This window comes from Manis javanica, chromosome 15 (genome assembly GCF_040802235.1).
Source record: "Manis javanica isolate MJ-LG chromosome 15, MJ_LKY, whole genome shotgun sequence".
Classification (NCBI taxonomy): Eukaryota; Metazoa; Chordata; class Mammalia; order Pholidota; family Manidae; genus Manis; species Manis javanica.
Genome location: NC_133170.1, coordinates 74,079,720 through 74,096,730, shown reverse-complemented (window position 1 = coordinate 74,096,730; position 17,011 = coordinate 74,079,720). Strand labels below are relative to the sequence as shown.

Below are 17,011 nucleotides of genomic sequence, written 5' to 3'. Positions count from 1 at the left end.
CCAGACACATTAAACAGTCACTTCCATTCTCCTTCCTGCCCCCAGGCCTCGGCAACCACTAATCTGCTTTTTGTCTCTGTGAATTTGCCTATTCTGGACATTTCATAGAAATGGAATCACAGTATGGAGCTGTGTGTGTGTGTGTGTGTGTGTGTGTGTTTTCACTTAGCTGATGTTTTTGAGGTCTATCTGCATTGTAGCATGAATCAATACTTTGTAATACTGAACAACATTCCGTTGTATAGATAGACCGCAGTTTGTTTATCCATTCATTTGTTGATGGGCATTTGGGTTGTGAATAGTGCTTCTATAAACATCATGTACAGTTTTTGTTCAAACGCTATTTTCAATTCTTTTGGGTATATATCTAGGAGTGGAATTGTGGGTCATATGGTAATTCCATATTTAACACTTAAGTTGTTAAGGAACTGTCAAACTGTTTTCCACAGTGGCTGCACCATTTACATTCCCACCAGCAATGTACAAGGGTTCCAGTGTCTCCACATCCTTGTCAGCACTTATTATTTTCTGATTTCTGGATTATGGCCACCCTAGCGGGTATGAATGGTATCTCCTTGTGGTTTCAATTTTTATTTCTCTGTTGAATAATGATGTTGAACATATTTTCACGTGCTTGTTGACCAATTGTATATCTTCTTTGGAGAAATGTCTATTCAAGTCCTTTGGCCACTTTTTTAATTGGGTTGTTTGTCTCTTTTACTATGTCTGCTGTCCTTATCTGGTGATTACCTGGGTGTTTTAATATGCAAAAATTCATCATACCATACCCTAAAATTGTGCACTTTTGTTCAGCAGACATGTTCAGCCCCGAGAAGGCTTCTTGGATCCCCTTCCAGTCAATAACCTGCCCAGAGAAAATTGCTCTTCCAGCCTGTCTACCATAGATTGCTTTTGCCTGTTCTTGAACTAGGTGTAAATGAAATCATACACTGTATGCTCCTGTGTGGTTGGCTTCTTTTGCTCAACACTGTGTTTTTGAGATTTAGCCATGTTGTAGTAGAACACTAGTTTCCTCTTTTTCATTGCAATGCGGTAATCAGTTGTGTGAGTATACTGTGCTTTATTTATTTATCCCTTCTACTATGGGTGGACATTGAGATTGTTCTCAATGCTTGGCCATATGAATGACATTGCCAGGAACATTCTTATACTGGCCATTTTGTGGTTGTGGGCACTCACTGTTGGTTGAGTACCTATTCAGGGGTGAAATGGTTGAGTCACAGAGTATGTTCAACTTTAGCAAACACTCTCAAATAGTTTTTCAAAATGGTTGTCCCAGTGTACAATCTTGCCAGAATTTTTTGAGAATTCTGGTTGTGCTACCTTGTCAACATTTGGTACTGTCAAGTCAATTTTTAGCCATTTTGGTGGGACCCACACTAGAATTTACCTAACATTTTTTCAACCAATGTCTCTTTCTATTCTTCTTCCTTGTCTCCTTCTTCCTCCTTCTCTTTCTCCTCTTTCTTGTCCTTCTCTTCTTTTTCTTTGTAGCATATTTTACATGAAGCTATATACCAGGAAATAATTGCTATGAAATTATAGAGTTGATGAAAAAGTTTGTTTCTCAAATTTTAAGTATTAAAATATAAAAATGCCATCCATGATTCACCTAAAAACATTGCATATTTCTCCACACCCAGGGAAATGCAGCTTATGTTGTTTGACTCATCCATGTTCCTTTTTCGCCAGGCCCCCAGTTGATTAATGCCATGCCTGAGGTGTGCTTGAGCCAGAAATGAGGGTCATATCCCACGGCCAAGGAGCAGAGGGGGTTCTCACTAAACATCCTCCTAGACTTACCAGGTCCTTGCTTTTCCGAGCCTCTCCCTTCTGGACTCTGAGCAGCTGAGCCAAGGGTCTATAAGTATCCCCCTGCCCTGCCCCTTTCTCATCCAAGAACTTGATGCTATTGTTTGATTTTGAAAAAGGTCTTGCCTAGAGGCCTTGTCTTGGGTAATTCCATCAGATCAACTACAAAGGATTTTCATGGCCCTCTGTGAGAGGGAGGTACAGCCATGCAACTCCAGGTCAGACCAGTGGGTATTTTTTTCTTGCACTGGGTAATTGCTACTGGATCAGTGCTTTGCTGCACATGATGCACAAAAATATGTGCTGTGCCCATCCTCTGACCATACTTGTGGGAGGTTTTATGTTCCTGGCCTTCCCAATTGGCTGGGCCAGCTGCTGCAGACACTGTTAATGAGATGCTGAAGGATTTGGCTGGATGCATAGTTTTCGAGTTCAACAGGACACAACCTCATGCTCAAGGAAGCTGGGGGAAAAGAGGCCATGTGAGCCGGCAGCTCTGCTTATCTCAAAGCCCAGCAAAGTTTTGGAAGAGGAAATGGTGCAAAGACTAAATATCAGTTCAGCACTTCCTTCAGTAGTCTTTGTGATGAAGGCTCTGAGAGCAGGTTGGCAGATGGGTGTTGATCAAGAGCCTTTTGAGTACAGAGCTGTCTGCTAGACATAGGCTGAGGGTGGCCAGGGGGCTGGCAAAAGACATAAGATGTGTCTCTGCCTTCAAGGAGCCCACCATTGGGAATTAACTGAGAAGATGCTACCAAATCAGGCCTTCTGACCTGCAGATTGAAATTGGGCCAAATTCCTTTAGGATTCCCTCAAGGTGGAAGATGCCAAGTTGTTCTTGCTTGGCCTAGGCACGTGGGCTTGGATAGGAATCTGTAGATTTGGCTTCTGGTCTTGGCTGTGCCACTGTGGGTTGCTTGCTTTATGGTAGGTGTTGGAGATACAGGCCCTTCCCATGCGGGTGACAGGCTAGGTCTCCATTAACAGGCAGGATGGGGAGTAGTGTCCCAGGCAGCGGGTACAGCATGTGCAAAGTCCCTGAGGTAGATGAGAACTTGGTCAAGCACCAGAAAAATGACCATGTGGCTAGAATCAGAGGGTGACAAGGTGATGACAGGGCAAGGAGAAACTGGAGAGTGAGCACTGAGGGGCCTATGAAGTGTCTATGAACTACAGGAAGACAATATAGGAAACCTTTGGAAGTTTTTAAGCAGGGGAGTGACATGATACAATGTGTACTTTTAAAGACCTCACTTTGGCTGCTGGGTGGAGAATACAATTGACCCTTGAACAGGGCAGGTGTTAGGGGTGCTGACCCCCTGCGCCACCAAAAATCCATAACTTCTGACTCCACCAAAACTGAACTACTAATAGCCTGTTGTTGATCAGAAGCCTTACCGATCACATAAAGTCAATTAACACAGATTTGCATGTCATGTATACTAAATACTATATCCTTACAATAAAGTAAACTAAAGAAAAGAAATTTTTTTCAAATTGTCACAAATTTCCCTCCAATTTTCCAATATATTTATTGAAAAAAATCTGTGTACAAGTGGATCCATGCAGTACAAATCCATGTTGTTCAAGGGTCAACTGTACATTATAAAGAATCAAAAGTAGGATGGGATTATTCGGTCATAAAAAAGGAATGAAGTTTTTATACATGTTACAATGTAGCTGAACCTCAACAACACTAGGCTAAGTGAAAGAGGCCAGATAGGAAAACAGTGTCTGATTCCACTTACATGAAACGTCCAGAATAGGCAAATCCATGGGGACAGAAAGCAGATGGATGGTTGCAAGGGGCTGGAGGACGGGGAACCTAAAGAAACTAACTAATGGGCTCAGGGTTTCCTTTTGGGGTGAGGGAAGTGTTTTGGGCCTGGATAGAGGCTTTGATGGCTGCACAACATTGTGAATGGACTTAATGTCCCTGAATTGTTCACTTTCAAGTGGTTAATTTTATATTATGTGAATTTCACTTCAATATTTAAAAAAAGCAAAGAAGTGGGATTGGGAGTCTGATTAAGAGGCAGCAGCAGCTCAGGTGAGGGAGGAACAGGAAGGTGGCTTGGACCAGACCTGTGGGGCTGGAGATGGGGGCTGATGAGCCTATCTGAAGAGGTCAAAATTCTCAGGATCCCTGAGTCCTGATAGCCCATGCAAATTAGGCATCAGGAAGGTTGGAAGAATTTTCCTAGTTTCCAGTGCTGGACGGATCCTTCACTCTACCTGGTAAAACAAGTGCCTTTTTCCTAAGCACAGATTATGGCCCCAGGGCTGGGTGTCTTCCCCACATAGATGGGCAGCTTCAGCTTAGCCTGGCCCTGGGCTTCCATCGGCACATGTCGGGGTGCTCCAACTCGCCCGTCCATACAGAAGAAGCATGGCCCATCCTGGGCTCATACGGCCCCAAAGGAGGGAGCCGCCCTTGCCAATGTTTTATGCCACCTCATTTTGCAGCTTTCCCCAGAATTGGCCCCATTTATGTAATAGATACCTAATATCCTGCAAAGATCATGGAAAAGATGTTCTTTTTAATTGCATCTGCAGGATATACTGCAAAATATCCACTAACTCTGTACATGGTCACAGTCATCAGACACAGTCATTTGTCTGTTTCCCTATCCAGTTTGCCTCGGTAGTGAGGGCAGATGGTGGAGGCGGATCCCACATTCTGTCCATGAAGGCTTCCTTGGTGGGTAGGAAGAGATAAAGGATTTCCTTCCACTTATTCTGAACAAATAGACATTCATCCTCCCACTTTCTCTTCCTCCTGTCCTTGCTTCCTCCCTTCCTTCTGTCCATCTTTCTGTCCTGTCATCCTTTCTTCCTTCATTATATCCATCCATCCATCTACCATCCTTCCATCCATCATTCTCTCATCCGTCCACCTATCCATCCATCCATCCATCCATCCAACTACCATTTATTTATATATATTCCTTCTCTGCTCCATCTGTGGCCATGAGCTGGTAAAGCAAATTCACTCTGTAGTCATTGAGCTACAGTTAAACTTGCGTTGGGTTAGACTTGGTTCTCTGTGCAAGGGATCTGGGATCTGGTCTCATCACTTGGTGGCCCAGTGCCTCAAGGCTCCCATCAGTGTTTTGGAAATTTCAGTGTCTGTTGCCAGAGGGCCTAGGGTAATGGTGGGTTCAGAGAGTTGCTGGATGTTTCAGGTGAAAAACACAGGTAGGTTGGCTTCAATTTTGGCAGGTTAATTCTGTGCTACGCAGACACCCAGTTTAAGCTGGTCATAGTGACATTAGTAACAGGTAACCTGAGCCTGCATTCTGTGCTGGGCCCTGTGCCAAGTGCGTTATTTCAAAGAATTGTCATGACATCCTTCTTAGGTAGGTGCTGTTATTTCCCCCAGTGTCCAGCTGAGCTCCTTGATCCCAAAGCCTGGGAGTCTAACTCCTGAATTCCACTACCCTGATAAGCAGTGCCCTGCCACTCCCTCCTTGCTTCCCTCTTTTCTCCAAACATGGGCAGGGGGGGCCAGCCCTGTGCTGCTGTACCCGGAAGCCCCTTCCTGAGCCTTGCTGCAGCCCCCTGGGGAGATAATGAGCAGCCGGGCTCTGCAAGGGGGTGGCTCTTCAGGCACACTTGGATTCCTTAAAGCTGATGAGCAGCAGGCCTCCTGGAGAGGGTGACTTTTAGGCTGCTTGTGTGGGAGGCCTGCAGTCCTAAATTAACACACCTTCCTGCTCCATCCAGAATGTGAAAATTTGCAAGGAGGGTTTGCTTTGGCCACAAGAGGGCGCCCAGTTCCCGGCCAGACCTGAATGGGGCTTTAGGGGAAGATGGGGAGGAGGCAGAGAGGGAGCTTTGGAGACCTTTGAAAACGGGTCTCCTAAGCTCCTTGGGAAGGGGAGAAATGTTCCAAAACCAGCTCAAGAGGTTCCTTCTGTTCATCTGGTGCTGAGCTAGGGGCTGAGAGATCCAACATCGAAAACCACAGGATTCCTACCCTCAAGGAATTAGAATGCAGTGTGATAAGTACCCATCTTAATCCAGATTGGTCATTTAATAAGCATTTAATGAGTACCTACTGGGTACCAGGCTCCTTGCTGGTTGCCGAGGACAGAGACATGAACAATAAAGAGTCATTGCCCTCAAAGACCTAATCCACTTGGGAGACAAAAACTAAACACGTTTGAAAGAATAGGAAAGTGTAGCCACAGAGATTTACACAGAATATTTTAGGAGAATTTGGAACTGGTAACCCAGGGGAGGAGGGAAAGGGGTGTTATCAGGGAAGGCTTCCTGGAGGAGGGCACACCAGCAACAAGTCATAAAAGACAAATGAAGATTAACCAGGGAGGGGAAGGGAGAGTGTTCTAGGTGGTGTGGACAGCATAAGAAAAGGGACAGAGGTTAGAAACAGCCCAGTGTGTGACTAGAGCTTGGTGAGGGGGATGCAGAGGGCCCCAAGGCCAGGTCCAGAGGGGGAGTGGATATTGGGAGCCATGTATCTCCCCAGGGGCCTGCGGCAAGGCCCAGGAGGGTGCTTCCTGGCATAGCAGCCCGCAGCTGGCTCTCCCTGCCCGCGTTTGGAGAAAAGAGGGAATGGGTCCCCCTGCTTTCAGTTTGGGGCAACATGGATACATTTGCCTCTCCTCTTTTTCTGTCTCCATTTCAGAGCCAAGAAGAAAAGCAAACCCTTGAACCTTAAGATCCACAGCAGCGTGGGCAGCTGTGAGAACATTCCTGCACAGCAGCGCTCTCCGCTCCTCTCCGAGCGCTCCCTCCGCTCCTTCTTTGTGGGACAAGCGCCTTTCCTGCCCTCCACTCCCCCCGTCCACTCCGAGGCCAACTTCTCTGCAAGTAAGTTGGCTGCCGGCTGCACCTGCTGTCCCTCTGCCAGGTGCAGGTGCTCTTTTCTCCGCTCCTGAAAACACCAGGGAAGGGCTCTCTGAATGCGGCTCATCTTTAGGCTCTCCTCCCACCCGCGCCACTCACGCCCCTTGGATGAATTTGTAGGGAAGGGGGTGTAATTGGCGCCCCCGAGGCTGACTGGCAGTTGTCGCTGGTCCCAAGTTCTAACTCTTTGCCTGCAGGTGTGTAGGGATGACTGAGGGGAGCAAGCCTGAAGGGCATTCGAGGCAACAGCAACCTGTTCCGTCCTCTGCTTCTCAGCTGCCTGGCCACGGAATTCTTAGCCGCTGTGGATGAGGCATCTATGATTAAATTCTGTAATCCCCCGCCCCGCCCCCCCAGGTCAAGGCATGTAACCTTTACTTTACATCTCAAAGATGTATTTGGGTTCACACTGGGTTGAGTATGGCCTGGGGTGGTTTACATTCCGTTCTCACGAATTTCTGCCCGAGACAAGGTGGTTATTTCTCAGAGCGCAAATGGAACTTTCCGGTGATCAAGGGCTGAGGTCGCAGAAAGCCTTTAATCCTCTCTGCCCAAAGGCCTGTTTTGCTGAATAGGCGCAGAAGTGGTCAGAGCGCAGACCCTGGGAAAAGTTCAACCAGACATCCAGCCAGGGCAAGTTCTGTTGACTGGGAATTTGCGGGGGAGAAGGGGCTGCTGGATTATGGAAGAAATGACCCCTGGCCTTTAATACACCCACAGGGTGTCCGTGTTGCTGCTCTGATGAGTAAGTAATGTTTACTGAGTACTAGTACTGCTAATCACCCACATGCATGGACTCATTTTTACAACAATCCGTTGTGCAGATAGATTATTCCCAATGTGTAGATGAGGAAATAGGCTCAGAGAGGTCAAAAAGCTTGGCAAAGTCACATAGCTCTCAAGTAGTTGAGTCAGGATTTGAATCTGAATATTTCTAACTCTAGAGTATAGGGACTCAACTATCACCCATGGTTTGATAACCAAGACCCCTCAAATATCCAGCAGGATGCCTTTCTCTAAATGTGGGGTTCTATTCTTTACCTTTATATAAGGACTTTTAAACTTTTTTCTGGGGCCATGGACCCTTTGAGAATTTCATGAAATCTATTAGTTCTTCCCCTGGAAAATTGCACCTGCAACACTCAACACGTGTGCCCAGGGCCAAGACTGTTCAGAAGCTCTGCCTTAGCCCAGCTGGACAGTTGGCCTGGGCCGAGCCATGAACTCAATGCACAGTCCACGAATGTGTATCATGCATCCACTGCAGGAACCAGCTGAAGGTCTGGAACCAGAAGAGACCCTTGAGGGCATCAGATAGGAGAAGTTCCAGAGGCCGGCTTGGGTCAGTGCCAAGGGGGCACAGGCCTGCCTCAAGCAAGCAAAAATAGCACTCATGACACACGTCAACACCAGAAGGCCAATTTATTAATTTGTCTAGAGAAATCACTGTCAGAGAGACCAGAAATACTCCATGACAGCGGGCCTGCACGGCAGTCAGAGGGTGGCTTTGTGAGCCTGGACGAGGAAAAGGGGCGATGACATATCAAATGTGTGACAGCAGCAGGATGAGGCCGGATGTCATGGCCCTGGAGGGAGATGTCTGGGTTCTAATCCCAGCTCTGTGCCTGAATTCAAGTAAGGAAGTGAAGAACCTGTTTCTTCCTCTGGAAAATGGGGATAACGATAGAGTCACCTCCTAGTCATTGTGAGGAACAGATAAGCTCATGCATATCACCTCGTCTGCACAGTGCCTAGTGCCTACTAGGTGCTTTAAAATGGTCGCTGTCCTTATGATGTTTTTAGCTTCTTTTCTCTCGTAGTATGTATGTCCTCCGGCTCCACAATTACTTTGGGGGCCGTGGCTACATGTCTTCCAGTTCACCCCCCACTTCCCAGACCCTAAGAGTGCTTGGAATTTACCTTGGCACGATGCCAGGTGCCTATAGCAGCAGCCATCTACCTTTGGGTACTACCATCCTACAGGGAACGTTAGCATGGCCACGCCTGGGGGTTTGACCACAGCTCTGCACTTTAATTATGACCAGAGTAAAAACATTTCCAGCTTGCTTAAAAAACCCAGACTTGCACACACAGACCGCTGCTCTCCTGCAAAAGAGTCTTGTGAGGATTCATCGTGCGTCCCAACTTTTCACGTCTGTGCTGGTTTTCATCTGAGAGGAGAGGCTTCTTCATTTGCTTGTGGGCAAGAGCAGAGTCCTTAATTTCCTTAATGCAGATCAGCTCATAGCACCAAGAGGCCCTCAGAAGCTCAACTGCCCCTTTGGAGAGTCCTGGTCCTTATATGCAAAGGGGTCACCCCCTAATCTTCCATAAAGGAAGAAAGTAGAGTTTGAGTCTCGGTGAGAGAATGAGTATGTAACCCAAATATTAGCTGTAATCCCACAGGTCAGCCCCATTTCCACTGATCCTAGCAAATAACAGAAACAGAAGCAGCCTGATAGAGCCAGTAGACTAGAAGGTGGAAGGCTTTCTGTTAGGGCCTCTGTGTTCCCAACAATTGCTGTGTGACCTTTGTCCCTGCCTTAGCATTGACAGTTGACATCAGCCACAGTCTCTGAGGCAGGCATTGTTACTCTCGCTTTATGGATGAGGAAACGGGGGCTCAGAGAGGTGACCCATCCTGCGCATGTTGGAGGTTCTCAGTCCAAATCGAACCCTGCGCTGAATTCTGTCTTGTCAGTGAAGTGAGTTCCTTTCTTTAACCTGGGTCTCATTTTCCCCAACTGTACAATAAAAGATACTAGGAGGGTCCATTCCAGAGCTTAGAAATTCTGTGGTTCTAAGGCTTCCCCTTGAGCTTTTTCTAGGCAAATCTTTTGACTCACTTAGAATGCAGTTTTGGAGACTCTAGGCCGGGGCGGTTGGAAGAACACAGCAGTTGGGGCTGGTTCCCCCTCACTGGTAACAGTCCTGTTCTCGAACCACTCTGGGTTGCAGAAGAGAACTTTCTGCCTTTGGGTCCCCATGCCAGCCTTCCTCCCACTGAGGGAGCCCCTGAGGCTCCGTCCCTGCCAGGCTGAGTTGGACTGCCCATCTGTCACTTCCAGCTCTGGCTGTGATGACAGCGTGAAGGCTCGTGAGCCACCATCTCATTAGCCCAGATGGCAGTGCCTGGAGATGGCATTGGGCATGTCCAATTGAAGAGTGGCTGAGATGTGGACCCTGAAGGTACCCAGCCACCTCGGATGGGCTGTGAGAGGGACTTCACCTCCTTGGGGCTTACCCCACATGCCTGGTCTGGGAGTGGCAGGGGTGTCAGTTTACGGAGGAACATTTCTTTAAGTTCGGCTGTGACAAAACACAAGATAATAAACTCTAGTGCTCAGGTGCCAAATGCTGACTCAGGAGTTTACCTGCTTCCCAGAGAAGCAGAGAACAGTGGGCTTATCTCTCCATCCTTGTTGTATATATTCTGTATTGTGGTTGGGCAGGCCGTATCGCCTAGGTGGTGTCTGATTGGATGCCTACTGTCTGTGGACCCATTTTTCATCCAACAAGCTATGTGCCTGTGGCTCCTCGTAGGGTATCTCTGATCCCAGCTGACTTGGGTGAGGCTGCCTCTGTAGTCCCTGTAGTCCTCTTCAGAATGAAAAAATATGTGCCTGGACAGAAGAAGTAATTATTCATCATCATTCATTACCAGCTGGTGGAGACGATTTGGGGTTTACAGCAACTAAGCGGTTGCTAACATGTTTTGAGCAAATCACCGAACCCCGAGTCTGTTAAAATATGGTAAGGATGTAGGAAGGACAAAATGAGGCATGCACGTGTATTTCCTAGCATGGGGACCAGTGCTTAGGGCACTCAGTCTCAATCAAGGGTAGCTTTGGGAGCGATTGCTGTAGGTTGTATGATGGAATAACTTGTAACCGTGGTGAAAATGGTGATAATAATAGCAATTGGCATTTATTGTGTGTTGACAATGTTCCAGGCATTGTCAATTCAGGCAAAGCTATTTACTTTTCTTATTTCATTTTAGCTTCACAATCCTCTCTATAAGGTAGGTACTCTTACTATCCCCATTTTGCAGATGAAGAAACTGGGGCTGAGAGAGTCTAAGTAACTGGCCCCAGATCACAAGGTCAGGCGGGCGGGAAGTGCCCTCCTTCGGACCCTCCTCTGATGCTGTGGAATGAATTCACAATGGCGTCTTCACGGAAACCTGCTTGCTCACCAGCGAGGGGCCTGAACTTTTTGGAGTTCTCTCCCTGGGCCCCTTGCCTCGCTGGCAGATCCTGTTGTGGGGGAGAGCCTTGCTCCAAAGATGCTGCCTGTTTATCAGCGTGCTGTGCCTGCTCAGGGAGCAGCACCCACGCTGGCTAACAAATTGTTACTCTGCCAGACTCCAGTGTTGATATTCAGGGGATCCATTGTCCCAGGTGGTAGCTGTCCCTGTGGGGGCCAGGCAGCTGCAGAAAGCGGCCAAAAGAATGTGTTGCAGACAGCTTCTGCATCTCATTTATCCCAGACGACTTTGGTAGAAGATGAGGAATGAATGATGCGGCACTTGCCACCTGCAGTTTTCTGGGTGTTTCTTTATTAGCTGTCTGTGGGGGGTCTAGCACTTCAGGGCAGCAGTTACCAAAGAGAACAAGTGACTGATGATTCCCAGACGTCCCCATCTTGGTCCTAATGGCACCAGCTGGAGTTTTATGCGAGGTGCTGGTCTTATGAAATATCGTCCTCAAGGGGTCTTGGATGGTGGCATGCCCTCACCTTGCCCGTCTCACTGTGCGCCGGCCTCAGCCTTTCCCAGATCATCTCCCCTTCTTTGTCCCAGAGACCAGGCAACAGATAGAGTTGACCCTCCATTGAGGGCCTGGCCTCATGTGCCTTGAGGCTGAGTCAGAAGCCTGATTTGTTGAGGGAGGCGGCAGGTAGCAATAAAGACCGATGAAGCCGAACTGTGTGCTCCCGAGAAACCAGCCACTGGAAGGATTATAAAGAGCCTCGAATAGGGGTGATTATATAATGGTGTTTAATGAGGCTTGAGGCCATGGTTCATTACTCCCCAGAAGAGGGGGTGGAGAAGTCTGTGTCTTGACTGAACCAGGTTCTCATCTCAGAATCAGAAGAGATTTTGAGAAGTTTGCATCTGACCTGACTCTTTGGTGGTAGTTTCAGAGGAAAATGTGTATCTGGTTGGAATGACCCGAAGAGCTTGTCTTCCCGAGAATGAGCCAGCCAAGTGCTGTTCCTCACACCGCCCTGCCTCCCTGTTGCCTGGGGGCGTTGCTGTATGTTAGAAACTCAGGTTCGCAGGCCCCTAACCGTCCTGACCTCCTGCTACTTGCCAGGCAGGTGCTGCTCTAGGTGCTGTGTAGGCATGAAAGTATGTATATGCCTGGAAATGAAGAAAATGACATGAAACTTGAAACCAGTATAATACTGAAAATTGACTATGTTTCAATTAAAATTTTCTTAATTTAAAAATAAATACAATATTAGGCATTCAAAAACGATAGGGAAAGAATGGTTTGTGATGAAAACCACTCTTCCCTCGTGTCCTTCCTCTCCCAGTCCTGCTTTTCACAAACGCTGTCTCATTCTTTTGTGGTCATGCCTGCAGTTTAAACTTTGAGTACCAGGGCTTCTCAAAGTGTGTCGGACCACCAGCATCAGCGTCATCCGAGAGCAGATTCTTGCTTCCGCCCCACCCCCTGCAGATGGACTAAACCAGAAGCCCTCCATCTGAACCAGAAGTCCAGCAATCTGAATTTTCATCCTCCCTCCAGGGCATTCTGCATCCTAACATCTGGGAATCACTTGGTTATGTGACGAAATGTGTTAGCTTTTTATTTTGCAATGATTTCAAACTTACAGAAACATTGCGAACACAATACAAAGGACTGCGGTACCTCCTTTACTCAGATTCATCAGTTTTTAACACTTCTTTCATCTCTGCAGTCCCTCACCCCCAGGCTGTTTTCTCCCTCATTTTTGTGAACTGTTTGAGATGAGGTTGCACACTGTCTTACATAATCACACAGAGGTACCAGATTCAGTAAACTTGACATTGAATCAAGACTTTCATTTAGCCATATTCCAATTCCAGCATGTTCCAATAGTCTCCTTTGTAGCAGTTATTTATTTATTTTCCCCTGGCCCAGGATCCAATCCAGGGTCATGTATTGCATTTAGCTGTCGTGTCAAGCTTGAACAGCTCCTCAGCTTTTCCTCGTTGTTTGTGACTTTGGCATCTTTGGAGAGTAGAGATCAGCTACTGTGCAGTATGTTCCTCAATCTGGGCTTGTTTGTTTCCTCTACTCGGGTTGTGTGATTTTGGTAGGACTTCTACCGAAGTGGTTGTGTCCTTCTCAATGTGTCCCTTCTTTGTGGGCCCAGGGCTGCCAGATCATTGAATTTTTCGAAAGAAGTCAGAGACTGTGACTTTTATGAGAAATCTCCCAATTAAAAAATGTTAGCACCCAATGCAAAAGTTTCTAACACTGTGTGAGGCAGTATTAAACAACCCCACAGGTTTTGTGGGTCATATTTGGTCTTGGGGCTCCCAATTTATAACCTCTGTTCTAGAGTCAGAGAGGCCAGAATTGGCAAAGGTCTCAGAAATCACCGTCCAAGCCCTTATTTTCCAGATGGAGAAACTGAGGCCAGAGAGTCGAAGGGACTTGCCTAGGGTTTTAGAGCTGGGGCTTAGACCCAGATGTCCTGATTTCTAACTACTGGCTCTTTCCCTTATGCCAAGATCATCGCAGAATTGTAGCTTCTGCTCCTATTGGAATTGCTCCAGAGAAAGGAAAGAGTGCCTTTGTTTAAAAGGTGACACCTTTTGTGTGTATGGAGGGGCTGGTGGTGTGTGTGTGTGTGTGAGGTGTGTGGGGGTGTGCACACTTTGTGTGAGACCACTTCCGGGTTTTTATCTTCACTCTCTCTTCTTTGGTCAGCCTGTACATTTTACAATTCCTGCCTTAGCACAAGCAATCTGGGCTCAGCATGCAGTAGACAACCTTAGACCTTTTGTTATTATTGCGCCCACCAGGAACTGTGGCAGCAAAAATTGGTTGGTACATGGCTGGCCTTAGGAGCTGGGGGTAATTTGTATCCATTGGGGTGAGTCCTGACCCTCGGTCAGATGCAGATTGTTGACATAGGTAGTCCTGTTCCCTGTCATCAGTTAGAACTATTAACTGACTTCATATCTAGAAGCAGCAAGTAAGGCTGCTAAGCAACTGCAGTGTAGACCAGGTGTTCATATCCCTTACCCATGTGCCTGCGTGCCCAGTCTGTGGATGGAGAAACTGATATTCCAAGATGAAAACTCCACGGCTGGAGTTCACACTGCATGTCAGAACCAAGGCTAGAAAACACAGCACTTTCAGACTCCAAGTTGCATGTGTTCTCTGCACGGAACTTGGCCTGACCTCATTTCCAGGAGACAGTAGGTTGGGGCAGAGTGGGGTTTTTTAAACAAATTTGCTTCCCTCCCTAATAAAACTGCCTCACGTCTAGTGGCCCCCTCTTAAACATCCACCCAGCTGGGCGAGTCTGTATTTCACGTGGTTGTGCCCTTTGGCCCTTCTCCCCACAATGCCCTGTCTCTTAGTCTTGCTGAGTTAACGTTCTAAATCAGCGTTGGCAAACTTTTTCTGTTAAGAACCAGACAGTAAATATTTTCAGTTTTGCAGGCTATATGGTTTCCATCACAACTACTCACCTCTGCTGCTGTAGCACGAAGAGACCATAGACAATATCACAAGTGGGTGTGGCTGTGTTCCAATAAAACTTCATTTACAAAAACAAGTCGGAGGCCAGATTTGTCTCACAGGATGTATATAGGTTTTGACCTCTGCTCTTCCACTTCTCTCCGTTGCTTAATCCATCACCATCACCCTGGTTCAAACGATGCAGCAGTCTCCAAATGGATCTCTCTACATCCATTTTGGCCCCAAGTCCAATCTATCAAAGTGATCTGCCCAAAATGAAAATATGTCCCCCAAACTTGGGTTAAGATTCTACCATGACCTTCCATTGTTTATAGGTGGCAGCCCAGGTCCTTAAGGGACCCACAAGGTTCTGGGTGACCTGGCTCATGCCCCCGTCTGTCCCAATGCCTTTTTTCTAAAATCTAAATTCCTTAAAGTGAGCAGTGTTCTCTCCGGCTTCAAACCGCTTGGCTACTGGACACTCTGTCACTTCATCTGCATTGCTCCTTCCCTGGGAAAGCATCCCAGCTCTCCAGGGTGTATCAGGACTGCCTTCTCTCCTCTCCTGTGCTTCTCTTCAGAAGAACCTAACACAATTTGCAGCCATATATTTATTTATGCAAGTACTTATTTAATGCCTGTTCCCCCAGAATCAGTGAGGGCCAGGACCACATCACTCTTGCTCGTGACTGTATCTGCATGGAGCTGGCGTACATACATATTTTTAAATGGACAGTAACCTCTTTGAACATTCAGCCGTGGCCAGCACTGGGTCACTATTCAGCTATTCAGGGTCAGAGGGCAAAGGGGAAAGGATTCTACTTGTTACCCTACGGAGTTGCAGAGCTGGGTTCACCCAAGCAATAATAGGCTGCTTCCTAGGTCTCAGGTGGACTTGTCACAGCCTCCCACCACTGGTGGCCCGGCCTGTGCTGATTGCTGGCACTCACTCTGGCTCTGATGCCCCATCAGGTGCTGGGCAGGATCTGAGAACCTGCTTTTCATCTCGGGCCATGTTCTCCTTGTCTGGGGATAAAAGTGGCCAGTGTCTCCCCAGGCCCATGATGCTCTCTCTGTTGGAGACGCTTGCTAAAGAATTCTTCCCTCTGCTGAAAGTCTGAGCATCACCAGGTGGCGCGCGTGGGCACTCAGTGCCCATATCCATCTCCCCCTCCTCCTCCCTCCCTTCTCGGCTGACTCTGCCCTGCTCTCCTCCTGTCTTATCTGTCTGTCTCTTTCTTTACCTGTCACCATCCCATTCTCTCTCTCCTCTCCCGCCTGTCTCCAGTTACCCATCCTCCTCAGCCTGAGCTCTGCCGGCCACTGTGTGCTGCGTTCCTTGGTAGATGTGATCTGGAGGTGGTGAGTGGGAGGCTGGCTGGAGGGAGGACTGACCCCTGAGAAACCAGAGCACCTGTCTCTTGGGAGAAAGGCCTAGCACGTGGCGCTCAGTGCTGTGGAGAAGGAGTGACGGGCAGCGGACAGAGGTGTCCTGTCTGGGGCAGGGTCTGGGGTGCCCTTTTGGGTGAACCCTGTTGTTAATCCCGTCACGGCAGACCTGCTGCCCTAGGTCTGTAGGTGTTAATTGGCACACCCAGCCTGCTTCCAGTAGGGTCACCATTTGCCATTTCCCTAAGCCTGCCGGGAAGCCTTTGGCTTCAGTGTTCCCTGGAAACCCCAGGAGCTGCTGTGAGTGGTGCCCACACCCCAGAGGTCTGATCTTGACCCCTGCAGCGGTTCTGTCTGGAAGGCTGCTAACCCTGTTAGTCACCCAGATGGGGGCATGTAGGACCTTCTGGGGCTGGGAGGTAACACGGTGCAGTGGAAAGCACAGGGGCTATGCCTCATTCTAGCCCCAAGCCGCAGGGCCACTCACCTCTCTGTTTTCCTGTCTGTAAAATGGGTTAATGATGATGTAAGTGTCCCTGACCTCAAAGATCTGCAGTGAGGATCAAATTAGCCAGTGGTGCACGTGTGCTGTTACAGGCTATAAAATGCTGTGTGAACGTCCAGGCTGAGGGTTGCTACTTTTCTCTATGGGGCCAGAAAGCAAGTATTTTCACCGTTGTAGGTCAACAGTCTGTCACAACCACTCAACTCTTCTGTAGGAGCATGAACACAGCCTTACATAGTCAAATATGCAAGGCTGTGTTCCAATAAAGCTTTATTAATTATAAAAACAAACAGTGGGCTGTGTTTGGCTCAAATTTCAGAGCTAACCAGACCTGGCTTCACTTCCCAGCTCTGTGCCCTACAGGCTGTGAGGCCTTGGGTAAGTGATGTCCCTGAGCCTCAGTTTCTCATCTGCAAAGTTAGAATGGTCAGACCTCCCTCACAGGGCAGTTGGAAGATTAAATGAGAGAATGTGTGCGAACTTCTAGCATGGTGCCAGGCACATGGCAAGAAGATAATAGATATCAGCACTGTTATTTACATCATATTATTTGTGTGTGTATATATATTCATTATATATATTACATCTAGGAGATGCAATTGTTTCCAGTGCTGGATTTGGGATTGCAAGAAGAGCCAAAGCTGTGAGACTTCTCCACCCACCTTATTTAATAAGGTCACTTCACAGTTGGCCCTCCTGAGAGGCCAAGGCATTTATCCAAGGCCCT

The 17,011-nt window shown here is 47.7% G+C and overlaps 1 protein-coding gene across 3 annotated transcripts in view; it reads left to right on the top strand.

The window, feature by feature from the left end:
* KSR2 (kinase suppressor of ras 2) overlaps positions 1 to 17,011 on the top strand; it is a 371,798-nt gene that overhangs the window by 204,204 nt on the left and 150,583 nt on the right. For all 3 annotated transcript variants that reach the window (XM_073222345.1, XM_073222344.1, XM_073222346.1), the window contains one exon: positions 6,485 to 6,669. In XM_073222345.1, coding sequence (XP_073078446.1) covers positions 6,485 to 6,669 — 185 coding nt within the window. The remainder of the gene's footprint in view (positions 1 to 6,484; positions 6,670 to 17,011) is intronic.